Below are 18,257 nucleotides of genomic sequence, written 5' to 3' on the forward strand. Positions count from 1 at the left end.
TCAAAAAGGTATAGATCATTATAAACTTGTTTAAGCAATATATCACAGATCCATTCGTCAGAGACCATCAGCAATAATCAACCATGTTGTAGAATAAACTAGCTTCCAGATGAATAGGAAATCGGGAGGATACTATGGGAGTGGATGGTTGACACTCTAGGGAAACTGTCAAATGAGACCACAAAACAAGCCCTGAATTGGAATTCTCAAGGCAAAAGAGAAAGAGGTAGACCAATAAACAAATTGTACTGGGAATCAGAAGTAGACAGCAGAAAAATCAACAGTATATGATAAAAAATAGAAAGGAAAGGCCGAGGAAGAGTTGGTCGGAGATTGCCAGTTGATGGAATATGTCCCATGAAGGGCAATAGAATTAAGTAAATAAGTTAGTGATGTGAATCAGGTCGGTTATAAGTATATTCACCTAATTTTCAGCAGAATTTAATATCTAAATAAATTAATGATGGGGATTACTGAAAACGGATATAAATAACACACTTGAAAAATTAGTGGACTTGATTTATTTATTCTATTATGTACCTGCCAGTGAAGTACTTTGCACCTAATTCACAAAACTCGAAATCACATTCATCTGTAGGCTGTTCTTTTCTTACTTACTCGATAACTAATAACTACATTTAAAATGCATGGGACTTCTGAGGAGTGCGCATCTAGTGGAGCTAATCCGTGTCAGGTAAGGACAGGTATCATACAACAGAAGATGGTCGCGCAATGTCATGGATCGGTTGGAGTGAGACATTAGCACCGTTGGATGCTAGTTCAGTGATCTGGAGGTTAAACGTTCACACATGGGACCGAAGGTACTAGGTTCAAATCCCGCACGTGGTGTTGTGGATGAACACTTGTGAGGAGTTCCCCACTCGGACGAAACGGCCACCCAGTGTTTCCAGGTTTTCAATGTTGCTCTAACATCGATCGATTCATGATCTCAATCAAAAAATTAACTGTCTTCACAACCACATACCGATAATTTCTCTTCAAATCAGACAATTAAAAAACGTTGGTTGACTAGTTCCGTCATTATTCTATCAATGTACGTAGAACACTTCAACAAAAAGTAAATACTATTAACTTTTCAATATAAATTTATTACTATAGTCACATTATTCATCTAGTTAGTATATGAATGAACAGATGGTACTTTTACTAGCATCAAATATGACCTTTAATGCTGGAATATAAGCTCCTGTGAAAAGCGTTTGCTATCTTTAAATTTCGACTAATAATATTTTGGACTTAAATCACAGTATGGCAAGACATTTGACAGTGCTTACAGTCAAATAATGTTTTATGTACATTAGTGTTTATAGTAATTAAATATAACATCAGTATCGATAATATATGTGTATTTTTGCTGATGTATAGTGTTAGCATGGGCCAAAATTTCGAAACATGTTTTGTTAAAAATATAACTAGTCTTCTCTATATAATTATATCTATATGGCAAAACACTTCAATATATTCAAGTTAAGTCCATGAGAATCGAACACAAATTGGCATTATGACTTCATATAGATAGAGACAGACACTCGGCCCTCATTCTTAGTACACTTTCATAATTGAATGCCAAAATATCTTAAATCAAATATGAACAAATACGACTTATCAGTCCTATTAGTCTTTATGCATGTTCGACTAATTCAAACCACCAACTATATACTTTTGTGAACCACAATAATAATATATATTATACGTAAAGTAGAAAACATATATATTGAAAAAGTATGTAGACATGATATATATATATATATATATATATATATATGCAAACTCTATTATTGTTGAAGGGTGAAGTTAAAAATAAAGATGGCTGTAATGAGCTCAGCAGCTGCTTCATGGGTAAACATTATTCTAATATTTCAAGATAACTCCTTACAATATACTAATAGACGTTGATAGGTTTAAGTAGGAATTTGTAGTAAATTCGTCTTTACAGTAAGCAACTTACCAAATAATCGTTAAATAGCCACTAATATTAAAACTGAGTCATTAAAATTCTTTCGTTCTGACGATTTACTCACATTTGTACAGATATTATGCTTTCTTAACATCATAGTTTATTACTTGTTACTGATCGAATAAACATAGTTATAACTAAAAAAATTGTAGCAAGGAATACTGTCTATCGTTTTCCATGAATAAAGCATGTATTATTTGAAACATACGAATTCTTTTAAATCATCTTTCAAAGCAACTTTAAACACCCATAGATGAAAATATTTAATTTTATAGAATCTAGAGTGTATCGTGGTTTTAAGCCTACAGTATCAGTGAAACTTGTATTACCAGTGAACTCAGCTTAAACGACTTTAATTTTTCTCGTTGAAAGTAAACTCAAATAAGGAAAATAAAACATTTGTGATCATGTTTTAAAATAATCTCTTAAATTATGCTGTCAGAAACAGATTGTTAGTTGCCATATGGCGCCAACACGCAACCAACTAGATATGTCCATAATATTTACGTTAAATAGAAATTACCACCCATATTGTAAATCACATGAATTGTCTAGACAATTATTATTTAATTTATTAGTTATTTTTACACGTATATACATACATATTCTTAGCATCAGTTACCTTCTTTATCTTTTGTTAATAAAAGTGAATACGAATAACTATCTATTGAACCGATAGAAGAAATAGATTCTAAGTTGTTTTCTTTTTTAAAAAAAACAATTCAATATAAATAACTAAACAGTTAAACAGAAGTCGAAATTAAATGGTCTTTTTACTAGGCGAATAAAAATCATACTTCATACAGGATTGGTTTATTTGGAAACTAACTATATTCATTCTATAGTAGAAGGTTGAAATATGTTTTTTTTTAGTTTAATAAATTAACTTTTTTAGGTTTGAATAGGAAAAACCTAATTATGATTGTAATTTATATGTCTCATCGAATAATTAACTTTTTATCAATGATTTCTAGACATAAAACAACTTCATGACAGTTAATATTAATTTATATAATGAATAAACAAAGTTAATTAACCAACAAAATTAACTTACATGAGGATTAAGATATGGATTTAAATTAGATTTTAAAGAACCAATTTGACAAGCGGTACGATTAGAAAAATCTTTAGTTTCCAATGAATATACACAACATGAAACTGGAACATTTACTACACTTGGTATTCCTAAATTATTATCATATTCTTGAGATAATAAACGTATTGAATTTGTTCCAAATACTGAAGATTGATGTATTTGACGTGAATACCAAACAGAACGAAGATATAAATCTGCTTGATTATCTTCAACAGCACAACATTTCAACTGAAATAACAAATATATAACATTCTTCTCAAAATATTTTAGATTTCGTTTAATAAAAGTAATGTATTTTACTCTATCCTGATGTTTACAGCATAAATTTGGTTTTTGACCAAAAAGTATATTTTAGAAACCGCGCAATGTGTAAGTTCCATACGCCATTCTAGACAACAAATACTTACGTAACTCTTCTGAGAGTCAGTGTTCTTTAGACAAAAATGCTAATAGACCATTAATATATTAAGCAAGGCAACATTTTCAAGCTAGATCTGTCAATATTACAAGACAGGATTTTTTTTACTTGTATGGTTAGTTTTCATAAAGGCTTAGTTTTTCGAAAGACGTTTGCAAATTAGGTTAAGATTACCAATCATGCTTTATGTTTAAGGCTTAAAAGATATAAACTATATATCTAGTAACCGTTAAAGAAAATTGCATGATATTTTGTACAACTACCGTAAAAGTAACGTAAGGTTTATTATTATTAGTATTAAAGTGAAAGTTCAAGTCCTAAAAAAGAGAACTTACAAAATGTGTAATAGAAAATTTAATCAATGAATTATGATAATAATTAAGAAGTTTCCATTGTAAATCTAATGGATTTAAATCTATGGGTATTATTCTGTTCATCTTTAACGTTTACAAACTATTCAACAATAATAACATTATGATTAACTATAAAATAAATTTAACTAAAGTAAAATTCCCTTATAAACTATAAGGATAAATAGTAAATACAACTCTATACATTATCCATTTCGAATTCTAAGATTAAGTTAAATACATTTTCAGTAAAGAATACAATTACTTTCAGAATCAGAAGAAGTATCGGTTAATCAGTCATATTTCAATTATTTATCATCTTTATCCATTCTTTATGTACGTAAATGAATAGGAGATAATTCACTTCTCTATCTTATTTTTGTTGTACTGTCATTAAGTTCATGTTAGAAACTTCATGATTTTAACATAAATTCTATAAAAACTTCATGGTTAATAACTATAGATCGGTTAAAAATAGTTGTTTAGTTGTTAGTTCATTAATTATTAAATACAATGCAGAAGGTAATTATATCTATGTTTATGTTAGACATACTGTTTTCAAGTGAGTTGAGTAATATACTAAAAATTGCGCTTATTTATTTAGTGTATTTAAGATTTGCTGAACTCTGGGTACCTGTTTGCAATTGATAGATTTAAACTGACATGTTGATTTTAGAAATTTTCGACTTACGGGTTGTAATCAACTAATTACAATCGACCAATAAAAACCAAAATAAAATTTCATTTTACACTAAATCGATAATAAATATTTGAGTTATTTTACCCCAGTTAAAACATATTTATCGTCAGTACTTTACTGGTTGGACTTGAAATTTGGAACAGAAGAGGATTTTATCAATATGAAAGTTGTTCTTACATTGTATCGACCGTAATTTACAGCCTTATATTCAACATTTTAGTTAGAGTAACCCGAAAACACATAGAAATTCTGGTTAACTGATTTCCTTAAAGACTGAACTTATTTTACAAATGAAGTTGGACTACTGTTGAGGATCATAGAATTAATATAATTTCCATTTGTGAATCAGTTCACTTGTTAACACACCACCAAATATTTTACGACATGGATGTATTTTACAATGACTCGAATTTAATTATATTTCATATGATGTATTACTCATACGTATGTGCATTAAAATTTAAGCTAATTTAATCATATGAGAAATTCAATTCATCAAGAAAAAGATTAAATTAAAATTTACTTATTATAACCTATTACATTTAGGCTACTTATTAAGTAGTATAATGATACTACTTTTTAAAGTAGAATGGTTATCTTTGATCCTGACCCTGTTAATAATAATAAGAAATATAGTTATAGTGGTTTCTTATTTAAACGGAAAGTCTAGTAAACTATAATGATTATACTGAACACTTTAATTACACGTATATAGTGAGTTACTTTAACAAAAATATCGTAAATAAACAACTTGAGGAGATATTTAGAAAGCGTTGTTAGGAAAAACTAAGTTACTTTATCTTCTTTCTAAATGTTTCAGGTTGAAACTGGGTAAATATAAACGCTACACAATAGTAATAGTCATAGTTATATGTATAGAAATATCTATAAACTAACATTTAATAAAAATATTATTAATTGGTCCACCTAAGTTACCTTTATTTTCCCAATATGATTTAAGGAAAATTAGTTGACTTGAATAGAACATTTATTGAGTCTCGATAATAGTTGAGACAATCATTTTCTATGTAGGTTATATTATAACTGTCACTAACTTTCATATACTTTAGTTTGATTCCAAATAAAATCGACGACACTCATTAATATACAGGTTCAAATTATTTCGTACATATTATGAAAAATGTAGCTTCCTTTTGGAATCTTATAAAATCATTTACTAGTGTTACTGTCTAGCTGATCCGAAATGCGATTTTTTCTCAAGACACTGCTAAACTGTACCTTAATAGGTATGTGTATTTCCAAAATATTCGAATATGACTAAAGTAAATGGTAAATTTTATGATGTACTGATAATAATTGAAACACTACTGAAAACTTAGGAGCTCTGATGAGCACATTCCATGGTGAACATACACGAACCGAATATCAACAGTTCTTCCAGTGACTGGGGTATTTTCCTGTCGGTTGTTATAAATCTAATGGTCCTTTATTTTCAATGCAATTCAACATGTTAAGATTTGGCTTAACATAGAAACTATCTCCAAGTCGAACACATTTTTGCATAGCGCTTAACTGTGTTTGAAATAATCTACATTTCACAAGGTTCAGTCGGTTTTGAATTTAAAAATGTCAAAATAATGATTAGCACTGGTTATCATATATAATAAGGCCACCTTAAATGAGATATTCATCTGAGTAAAACTAATTAGGAAGATATATCTACTTCTTAACAAATCAAAACCTACTCATAGTGCTTGAGCTCTTTTCAGGTGCAAAACAGTCATTTAGTTAATTTCTGTATTGTTACTACATTTCACAGGTCGATATAAAGTAATCTTGAAACAAGAATTCTGGAAGTATTGATTCAGTAACCTAACTGACCATATTAAAGTTAAGAATCAAAGTTTTTACAAGCATATTTGAATAGTGGGTATAGTTTGCTCTGTATATGTTACCTGCCTAAAATTATTTATATTTGGAAGAAGATCAATCAGTAAAATAAAAGCAACCTTGTTATAATATAATCACATTGTAAGATTAGGATTGCGAATGACTAATAAATAACTATATGTGAATTTAGGATTGTAAAGAACGACTTAGATAATCAACAAGGAAAAAATTACCCTGATTTATTACTAAGTAATATCCAAGGCTTGTTTCTATGACCACTTAAACGGACAGTTTGATAAAAATATGTATTGTTTGCTCATCAGTGGTGCTGTTGATCAATTTATAATATGTCCACTAGTTTAAGAAATTTTACATCCAGTAGTTTGAATCTAAGTACCACATAATTCAAGGTGATTGAACCCATGAACCTAAGTTCCGTGGTACAAACTAGAGAAACATAACATTGCTCGCAATTCAGCGTAAATATCCTCATCCTATAGAAAGTCTGTTGTGGTCATAACAGATTAGAACTAACATTTGGTAAACCATTGAAAACCTCATCCTGTTGTGTTAATCATAGGCAATACATGTTCACAACCACATACACGATCGAATATGTAACGACCAAGTACTTACAAAACGTGGCACTTTTAAAACAATTCAGTGGTAAATCTTTAGACTTTGAAGCTGTGTGGAGGGGTTCAGCATCAATCAGAGAGCATCGATTCCCCCGAAATTGTACGCACGTTCTGTTGATTAATACCACTTAGCATGAAACATAGGTTTATGGTTTTCTGACAAATATATCCAACCACCTAACATCGAAGGACAATGTCTATGTACTCACACTACCGTTCACATTGCAAATCAGTATTCAAGGATTAGACAAACATGAAATTTGTCTCTGTATAGTGATCAACCAATCGTATTATACCAGTCACTTACTGAGTGTATAATACCAAACTCGTCATATTTACATGTCATAGTCCCCAAATCGAACTTTTATATGTCAATCTCAAAGCCAGTCATTAGTAAGCACAAAACTATTATTTAATTACCTTGTTTTGTAAAATTTCTTTGAATATGAACATAGCCTTTATCTAAAGTAAAAGTCATCCATTAAATCATATTATCACATATATATCTAAAAAACATTTTGTATAAATGCCTTGAAGTCAAATCAACCACCTTGATCATTTTCAATACTATTAAATATATCTTGTGTAATCTATCTCTTGACTAAATTTAATCTGTCGTTTTTTGTAAATGAAGTGATCATGTTGAAAGAATTAATCTTATCGTAATATATCCTTCAATCTCTTCGAAATATCTATACCATATTTTATACACATATACACTTGATATTCAATAATTATTTACATATTTTATAATATGATATAGTTAAAACAATTAAGTAAATATTTTTTCTGCCAAACAACAGTTAAGTTGGAACCTAATCGTTTCATTTCAATGATGAATAGAAACTACGGTTCAAGTATCATAGACATTACATACTCTAATAATGATTTCATTATCCACATGATTGAATATATGTAATTAAGGGGAATAATTTGATAAAGTGTATTGTTACATAACATTTATTGATTCATATCCTTAGTATCGTTTCACTTGTTTGGATAAATTAAGTAATTAAGAGTAGAATATTTGATTAGTTTACAGATAATTTTGGCATATATTTAAACCTATGGACTATAGGTTAGAACATTTAGTAAATTCACCTTTCATCTGATATTCCGGCTGGAGTAGTAACAAAAACGACTGCACCTATTCGAACTGTTTATTTGAGTTGCATGAAAAGTGAAAATCTTGATTATAATGAATATATATTGTGCTAATTACATTTAGAGAACATGAAGTTGACTTAAGATATAGGATATCGGACAAAGTAATGGCACACCAAATTGTTTAATAGGTGTATAAAATATCTCAGTTAATCATAATCTCATTCATTTTGATGAGATATTACTGACCTGTTTAATAATCTTTTGTTACACCATGAAAAGAATTTTAAAACGTGATGCGTTAAGTCAACTGTGAGTGATAATTAACCTAAACTGATGTAATTTTGTCATCATAATATCCACTCATACTTGATATTAAATGATAGTAGGGTTACCTGGGTTTGAAAAGTTTCATTGCTAATCAAATCATTACCAGCTCTCCCTGTAATAACTTCATAATGACCACATTTACTCACCAAGTATTAATTTATTTATAGAAAATAAACTCATGGTTATCTACCATAGGTGTATTGGAAGTATTGCTAGCGTGCGTTGGGACCATCGAGTGAACAATCCTGTGATTAAGCACAGAGTACTAGATAAAGATTGCAAATTTGTTGATGTTGTGGTGAATTTTCATAAGGTGGGATGGTTGGGATATGTATCACGTATGCTCATCAATAAATTAACTCAATTTGCAATGACTACTGATGTAGAAGTAAACTGGGAAAAAAGGAACGGCCAAATCAAGGCTTGATACCGGTTTATGAAGTTACTGGCAACTGAACTGAGTTATGTAGGTGAGTGCAGACTACCTAATTGGGGCCAGCGAAATTTTCATAACCGATGGTTGGAGACTTCAGGTAACATGGCTCAGAGTCTTCCGGAGTAGCAAAGATGTGCTTATTAGTTTTCTTTCCTTAAATCCAAAGTTTATTGATTATCTTACAGTTTATTTTATTCCATCAGAGTATATCTTCCCCTTGAATCACATATATTATGTCTAATCTTTTTCACTAATGCTGATACTTTTATTACTTCTCATACTTTAGGATTTGCCTTGGAAATTTCATACTTTAGTGCTAATTGAGTGTGGTAACGTGAACCGATGCACATGCGCAGCATATGACTGAATGACTGAATACACATTTGCCAACTATTGAAAGGTGTTTTTCTCATAATTTTAACCAACAGCTAAAGAATATATAAATCGTTAGGTTCTGATAAGATCCAGTTGACATAAAGACATCAGGATGTTGGAAGCAAAAAGTCCTGGATCTAATTTCGCGTCAGTTCGCACTCACGAGTAAGATATACACTCACTTCTGAACAAATCGAGTCTTCACTGCTCACTACATTGGGCAGAGACATAACCATTCAGCTTTTGAACATTGAACGAAATGAATTTCAGCAACTGGATGAGCATTTGTTTCCCCGGAATTGATGGGAATAGTGGAGCCAACAGCTTAGTGGTAATGACTTTGACCTCAGCGCTTGGCAATGCTGACTTGAATTTCTAGAAGGATGTCAGTTCGATCAAGATCCCAGATGCGTTTCGTTGATGAGTGTAAATCTACACAAAAAGTAGGCTCATGACTTCCTGTCGATTTTCTTCAAATATCTAACACCACATAGAATGTACGAATGTTTAGTCATCCACCTTATTTGACACAGCTCAAATTAATCAACAGAAATTAACTGTCATCAAGAACTAGACATGCCAGTGATTACTACCTTGTTATTGAATGGTACAAATAATTTGTATAAACGATACATTCATAAAAATAAGTACCAACTATGTTTCTACTTAAAATAACACTTCTTTTGTCACGTTAAAATAGATATATTATGGGTTTTACAAAAACCAACTGGTTTTCTGTTTTCATGCAAAAGATTTTGTATGATTTTGCGAAGTATTCTCCTTTTTTAAATGTAATTCCAAATCAGTTAATTATTATTACATTAAAGCTTGTTAGATGAAATCTATTTTGAGGAATTAAAACTTGCAGTTATTATTGATATTTTATGATAAGTTTATTTGTCCAAAAAGTCTGTAAGCCATCTGTTTGATTAAAGTACAGTGTACTTGTTACCTATGTGCGAAAATCGGTATTTTAGATGTTTCTATTCCACTAACAGCCTGTTTATTTGTTAGATCAGTGCATATCCCTAATTTCCAAATACCAGGTCAAAAATATGGTTGATTTCAAGATATTTATGTGCCTTATAAAATTTGGGAAAAGATTTCAACATAAACTGATATTCGTCAAACAACCATAAAAATCCAACCATATTCGGCTGACTCATTAGAACTATTAATGATGACTTTCATCTTGAAACTAGAAAATTTCGCTTTACTCAATCCGTATTTTTGTTGTTAAGCCACGAAATTCAATTTCATGAATTAAGTGATGATATGTTATATTTCAAGTAATCATTTAGTTTAAAGGTTTCAACTGCTACAATTAAACGTAGTAGTGAATAATTATAACCTGAATAGGTTAAATGATGGTAAACACTTGAAAAAAACTAAAATGAAACAAAGCCACTAGTCATTGAGATTTTAATTCTGAGTATCAATTTAAATGATAAAAAATATTGTTGTAATTCAAACAAACTAACGAAATAGTTTTTTTCCGCTTGGCCGATATAGTTTTCGCAAAGCACTATGTGTAAAAGGCTCGTTTTGATAGATTCTAATGTATTTTTAATTATAGTAGTTTTTCAACCATGTGTTTATTGGGTTTCAAGTTAATCATTTTTAAATTATATACTTTGCTTGGTTTAGAGTGACTGAATTAAACAGCCCAACTAATAAAAGTAATATATTACCAAAAGTATAAAAAATTTCATCCCTCAACAGTGGCTTTATTAAGAAGATAAACTCAGCACAACTGTATGATCAGTGCGAAGTTAATACTGAATACGTAAGTTGGTTTATTGTTATTCAATTAGTACTGGTTTATAAACCAAGAAGAAATCGATTTCATAGGTAAATTTTATGTAAACTCTTGTGGTTGTATTTCCATAAATTGTTGCTCTTGGTTCTTTTGGAATATACATATATATGTTTCCACCTGTTTATTTTTCTGATTTGCACCAAGTCGATTAAAGTGCAATTTTTAAAGAGTCCTACACAAAAGGAATACCAACAGACTTTAATCTCTAAAATCTTATATTTGGCTAAAAAATTTTTCTGGTAAGCGTTTTTTTAGCGAGTTAGTTTTCCACAGGATGGGGACGCTAACCCCATGCCCAACCCTCCTCTTTTACCCGGGCTTGGGACCGGCAGTAACTCTGGAAGAGCTACAGGAGGGGTTGATTAAAATGGATTAAATAATTTTTATCCTATGATGAACTAGTCAAATAGTTTATATACTACGTGGCTATTTAAATGTAGTCCAAAACTCCAACTTAAAGATTGAAATTTATATGAATTATTCATTGATACGCCACCTCAATTTATTGCATAATTATATTACTTCAAACAACTCTAATTAGTTATTAATAGAAATGATGTTAATCAATGATTATGAGGCTAACTCTGTTTATTTCAAGTAACTGTTATGTATTTCAATTAATTCATAATGAGTTTTCACTATGAATCACTCGATAATAGGCGGCTTCTTCATATTCAAACAAAAAATGGAGAAAGAACAAGCATAAAATCGGCTTAAAACACAAATAGTCTAATCATGTTTTTTTATATTTTAAATGCAGTCAGTATCAAATAGCTTTTGATGATTTGTTAATGAAATCTATTTTCCTCTTAAAAAACAATTAGTCTATAAATTGTTTAAATTGTTTTGATATTTCTTCTTATTCTCATATAAATAATTTCTTTAAATGGACAACGTAATATTACTTACAATAAATAATAATTAATTATCATTTTTCATTGTGTTTTATTCTATAGAATTATAAGAACCAGTAATATTCACTTCTTTTTTTTAAAGTTAAAACATTTAATTTCAATTGTAATAATTGGTTTTACTAGTGAATAAAATTAATGATTGTTCTGGTTGTCAGAAGGAGCATCAGACTTGTGACTTTCGAAGGAATTTGGCTTTCAACATGAGGCGTCATCACTCTTTTAAATGAAGACCTTCTAACTCCCAGGACAGATTTTAAGTGGTTTTGAATTATTTTTCCTGGTTAGCATCTTTTTAGTGAGTTAGTTTTCTGTGGGATGGGGTCGCTAACCCTATACCCGATTCTCCTCCTTTATCCGGGCTTGGTAACAGTAATAGCCCCAGGGGGGCTCCAGGCAGAGTGTTCTTTGGTCTTTCTCTTCCCCTTTGGCCTTGAGGATTCCATGTGGGGGCTGGCCTTGTGACGCACCGTTGGGATCTGTGAGAGAAAATAAATCAGATCCCAGCTGAGGAAGAAATCAGGAAGAAGTGCTGGAAGTAAATAGGACAAGTTGAAGAAAGCACCCGACTGCGTCACAATGCAAGCCCTCGTATGAAATCCTCTAGGCAAAAAGGAAAGAAGAAGATCAAAGAACACATTACGCTGAGAAATGGAGACAGACATGAGAGGAATTAACAGCAATTGGATAGAACTGGAAAGGAAGGCCTGGGACAGAATGGGTTGGAGAATACTGTTCGGCGGTCTATGTTCCGTTAGCGGTAACAGGCGTAAATAAGTAAGTGAGTGAATAAAACGAAAAATACACTTATCTAATTAACTGTTCATAGTCATGCCTACATTATGTATATATATATATATATATATAGTTAGTTACCTTTACTTGTGAGAATAGTACTTTGTTAAAGTTTCAAATTCAATCTTAATAATAACATCATTAGATTATTCTCTAATTATATATCAATATAACTACCATTATCCAGATAGACAAAAAATAGAATATTGGGCTTTTACATAAACAACTGACAATTTGAAGTGGAATGCTTATAAGTCACTGAAATATGAAAATTAGTGAAAACCGAGAGATACTGAACTGATTGCTATAAATAAAAATAGGATAAAATAGGTCAAGGAATAATATGTGAATAATGTGGCAAAAAAGGTTTGATTTGTTTAATGTGATTGGCGTTTTTTCAGCAAGATCTTTCCTACGGATGGGGTCGTCGGCGTAATGCTCAACCTACCTTCTTTACCCGGGCTTGGAGCCGGCAGTATCTTTGAAAAAGAGCTACAGGCGGTGACTAAAAAGGGGTACTAGACATACGCTAGTTGAAGTTAGACAGTACCATTGTTGGATTTCGGCTTAGTGGTATAGAGGTTAAACGTCCACATGCAAGACCGAAGGTATTGGGTTCGAATCCCGTGTGAAGGATCGTGGATGCGCATTGTTGAGGAGTTCTATGATAAAACGAAGCAGCCATCCAGTGCTTCCAGTCTTTTCAACGGTGTCCTAACATTGATCAATTCATGATCTCAATCGGAATCCCATTTTGTAAATACGCATTTTACTAAAACGTCTTATAGTCCTCAGATTACTTTTAGCATTAAATAAATTTGCAATGAGTTAACACTAATTATGGGTTAACATCACTAGTTTCTCACGGACATAACCACGATATAATAAAATAAATATCTAAATTACCTTTGTTAAACATTACACCTTCGTAGTGTTATTTATGAACTTGCCTAGTCTATAAAAGATATTTGTGGTTAAAGTTGATGAATAAAACTCGATATTTATTTCTTATCTTTTCCGGAAATATGTCTATTCAAATAAGCGCTTTTAGAAAGGTGTTTTGGTTTACTTTAATAAGAAACACAGATCTTTAATTCTAACAAAGATATACAAATTCTGGTTTCCGCTTTAGCTTACATAAATATGCTTTACGTACTTGAATAGAGTAGATAGATTGATAAATATGACAGCAATAGTATTTATATTAATTCTGCCTGCTTTAAAAGTTAAATTTTGAACCAAGGGTAAACTCTAGTTATAAGCAAGTATAATTCTGAATGATCTTTGGGTTTTCTCTTACCTCAGTAATCTCTCCATCATCAAACGGTTTTCGATTGATATCGTTATTCATTTTTAAATACATTTTAGTGCACCATTTTATTTTAACAATGTGGTGTGAAACTATAATATATCATGCTACATGCATTTACCGAGTTTTGAAAACCAGTTTCCCACTGGCATCCCGCATATCTATAAAATAGTACTTGTCCATAATCGTAAACATTATGACAACTGTTTTTGGTTTTATTCTGTAAAAACGAAGTTTCAATTCAACAACTATAACAGCTAACCTTTCATTATCAGCAAATTATTTCCACAGTTTAATTTAATTATTAACCAGGAAACATTTTCTCATTAAATGTTTCTAGTAGCGAATATTTGACTGTAATACTTTTCGTAGCAAGAAAAAGTAATGACAGTCACTTATACAGACAGTTTGTCAACCATAGTGTCGATATACAGAGCCGAAAATTCGAATCTCAGTCTACTATTTTAGTATGGTGGAATTCGACGGGTAAACTGTTCTTGTTAGTTTTTATAACAAAGTTGCATATCTAAGAATTCAACTCACTAAGTTGCATACCAAGAAGGAACTTTAGCTTTTTGAACTACATGTAGATGGAAATTTGCTTTAAGTTAACTAGGACTGTAGTATCACATAATCACGTGGGCAATGAGTATCATAAGCGAGCTGTTTATTGTTAAACACTTAGATAAAATGATTACATACTCAGTAAACCTTTTTGATTTCATATTTGAAGCAAAAAGCTTGATCGGTGTGGGGATTTGTGGAGATTGTTGTATTTTTACAGTTGAATTCACGAGTCGATCGGGGATGCAGAGCTCCATATTTCGACAAAACGGCCATCCAGTACTTCCAGGTTTTCAACATCAATGTGTTCTAGCTTAGACCGACTTGTGAATTCAACGAAGCTTTGGGTTATAATTAATAATTAATTAAGAGTGTTATGCCACTAATTATGAGAGATATAAGAAAACATAATCACTTTGTTGAATTAACGTTAACTCACCCTTGACTGAAGAAGGTCAAGTAGTTCCGTCCAGAAGTCTGAATTTCCGTAATCTTGCTGTACGGCAACACTCATCCGATTAACCATCAGTATAATTAACTGAAATTCGACAAATAATTTCAAATGAGGTAGTATATTCACGATAAATCATAATTGAGATAAAACAATTTATCTGTTTACTTCAAGTACTTAAATATCTTTGCTGCTTACATCACCAAAGGCACTCTAATCTTGGGCGTGGTGTAGAATTGCAAGTAAAGTCGCAAAACGAAACCACTTTCTGTGCAGAAGGTTACAAGGTGACTGATTGTTTTCTCACTTTGTCTTGATCACTGTAAGGGCTCATGAGTTATATTCTCGGCATAGTAGTAATAATGTTACGGACAGAATAAATTTATACCATGAATACACGAAAGCTAATATATCAAATATCCCTCCACGTGTTTAAATTAAAACACGCCGCACAAACTATTTTCAGCCTTATTACATATTTTATATACATCTAAACATGGTGTCTAAGCAATACTTCCTAATCATAATCGATATGGAATTAAGTGGTCAGATGATAAAACGGGCCATTTTTGTAAATGCTCAGGATATTTTTTAACAATGACTTCGGGTTACTAGATAGTTTAAAAGTCGTAATAAATTTTTTGAGTTTATTGATTTCTTAACAACTCGACACAAACATTTGTAAATGTATTTTCACAATGTGCATCTAAGTAATAGTATCGATTATTTTTAATGTTTACTTTTACACAAATTGTTTTTTACTTAAAGCGGATAATTAGAGTCTAACGAACTTTTAGCGAATACTGGGAAGCGTAATATACCATACTGACTATCAATCTATAATTTCATGTCTTCTTAAAGACTTTTGCTTTCGGAATGAATATATAAAAACTGAGCCAGAGGAGCTTTTTGAGACTATATTTTGATTTACCTTTTGTTTATGATACACATCAAACACATTTTTAGGTCAAGTACAAAGCAAAAAAAGCAAACAATATTCGGAACGAGAGTCTATCTCATGTGTAGATTTTCGGCTGTGAACACCATTTTTCCCTCAAACTCATGTTTTCCTTGCTCGGCGATCATATCTTTGATTAGTTCATCGTTTTAAACAGAACCCTGAGGACTAAGGCTACGGCATTTAGTACAGCTAACAACAAATTTCAATACAAATACAAAGCCGATCCCAAAGAAGAGTCACTATGATAGCTAGCACACAGCTATGTAATTCTTCCCTTGCAATTAAACTGAATAGTGAAAAACTACACAGTGGTTCCTGTAATGATCAGACACCAACCAAAACAGAAGAACACTGGATACAAACAACACAAAAGTTAAGAAAAAGATCAGTCGCTGTTTTTGAGTTTTTTAGCCAAATATCCAAATTTCCAAATTTGAGGGAACATTTAATCCGTTTTGAGGAAATTTTCGGGAAACCGCTATGGAAAATTTGGGGAATATTTTGGGAAATGTCACGAAAACCACAAAATTTCCTCAAATCTGGGAAAAGCTTCCAAAATTTCCATAATTTTTCAGATATTTCACCAAAAATTGGGAGAGACTATTGAACCTCAGGGAAAAACCCAAAAATTCCCGAAAATTCCCCAAAAGTACTCTAAAATAGGGACACAGAGATTATACAAAAACTCCATAGTTCTCAAACAAAAAATATCTTTATTTATCGATGTGCATGAACAATGTGACTACTTTTGATGTCAAGGATTCTCATTGTAACCATGTATTTTGTTAACAAACTAAAGAAAAATGTCTTTTATGGGCAATACACGACGTTGAGCTTATTTTTGAGAAACGTCAAAAAGTAAAAATTCACTTACGTCTCTTCTAAATACAGTTGCTAAAGTTCCAATAACCAGACAAGCCATGAACAAGCCACAAAGTAGTGTGAAGAACTGAGGTAGGATATTACAAAAATCTCTTCTATACCGTAACCAAAATGCAGCGATTTTCAAGTGCAGCCCCTGTGCATCCTAAAATTGATAGTAGCAAAATGACTCCTCCAATGGATATAGTTGAATATGCTGATATTCTTAACAAATGAGGTCCCATAATATCCAAAATATTTGGGGCCAAAATAAGGCCCAGCTAGCTATCACGATAGACGAAAGCCCAATCAGTATAAATATGACATTCAAACATAACAATACACACTTTACGCACATTAAAGATGACCCCTTCCAACACATTTGATTACGAATTCTAATTACACGACCTTCAAGTTTGTAACATTGCTAAAAAGAGTACACCTAATTTGAAAAATTTAAACTAAATGGCATGTCCGAATTAGTTATCAATCCAGACTGATTTTTCAGATGGAAAACCTAATAATTGTATGTTACATATATCTAGAATGAAGCTATTTAATTTGTGGATTTTATTGCCGCTACATTTCACTTCACTCTATGATAGAGCAGTAAGACCCTAGGAGGAGATCATCTGGAAGTTTTAACCAAATAATAATAATAATAACTTAGATCCTCCTAGAGCTCAACTAAGTCAAAATGAACATGATCGGAACGAGCGTCGAGAGTAGCGAAAGAGTCCAATGACATTTGTTTTTCTTACCTCCACAGGCTTTTGGCAGCTTACATCAGTGCACGCCTACTCCATCACACCTTGACCCACACTATGCCATCAAAATCATACTGCCGTGAAATTTGTTCATAAACCTGGATGAGTAGGCTTGTGCATTATAACGAAGACGTTCCTTCGACAGTGTTACGGCGCGACTGAACGATCATTACCTAAAGATGTGTCACATAGTAAAGTTCCATAACCAGTTACGATCTGTTTGATTAGTGATTTCTAAGTTTTCAAAGATCATTGAGGTTTTTTTAAGTTGAGCATGTTTAAGAAGATCGATTTATTGGAAACTATTCAGAGAAGTTGGACGAGACGAGGTCTGTAAGTACATTGTTAATTAGGGAGTGTGTTGTAAATCCCAAATGAACTGAGATATTTGATCCCGTTCAAATGGTTCAAATGGTTGTGGACGGAATAGAAGAAGCTTTCGCTTAACAGGCTTCCGTGTCTAGTAGCAGGGGATCACCAAATCCTCCAGGCAGGAACGTAGGTATGTTAACAATAAAAGAGGAAAAGAAATTGGTGAATCAT

General features: G+C 31.6%; 1 protein-coding gene across 1 annotated transcript in view; it reads right to left on the minus strand.

The window, feature by feature from the left end:
• The window catches only part of MS3_00007513 (uncharacterized protein), a 31,918-nt gene extending 14,563 nt beyond the window's left edge, over positions 1-17,355 (minus strand). The window contains exons 1-4 of the mRNA XM_051215800.1: positions 17,070-17,355; positions 16,961-17,035; positions 15,114-15,212; positions 3,033-3,302 (exon numbers count right to left, since the gene is read on the minus strand). Of these exons, the coding sequence (XP_051066334.1) occupies positions 3,033-3,302; positions 15,114-15,212; positions 16,961-17,035; positions 17,070-17,192 (567 nt within the window). The 5' untranslated portion in view covers positions 17,193-17,355. The remainder of the gene's footprint in view (positions 1-3,032; positions 3,303-15,113; positions 15,213-16,960; positions 17,036-17,069) is intronic.
• Between the last annotated feature and the right edge of the window lie 902 nt (positions 17,356-18,257).

This window comes from Schistosoma haematobium, chromosome 4, assembly GCF_000699445.3.
Source record: "Schistosoma haematobium chromosome 4, whole genome shotgun sequence".
Taxonomy (NCBI): Eukaryota; Metazoa; Platyhelminthes; class Trematoda; order Strigeidida; family Schistosomatidae; genus Schistosoma; species Schistosoma haematobium.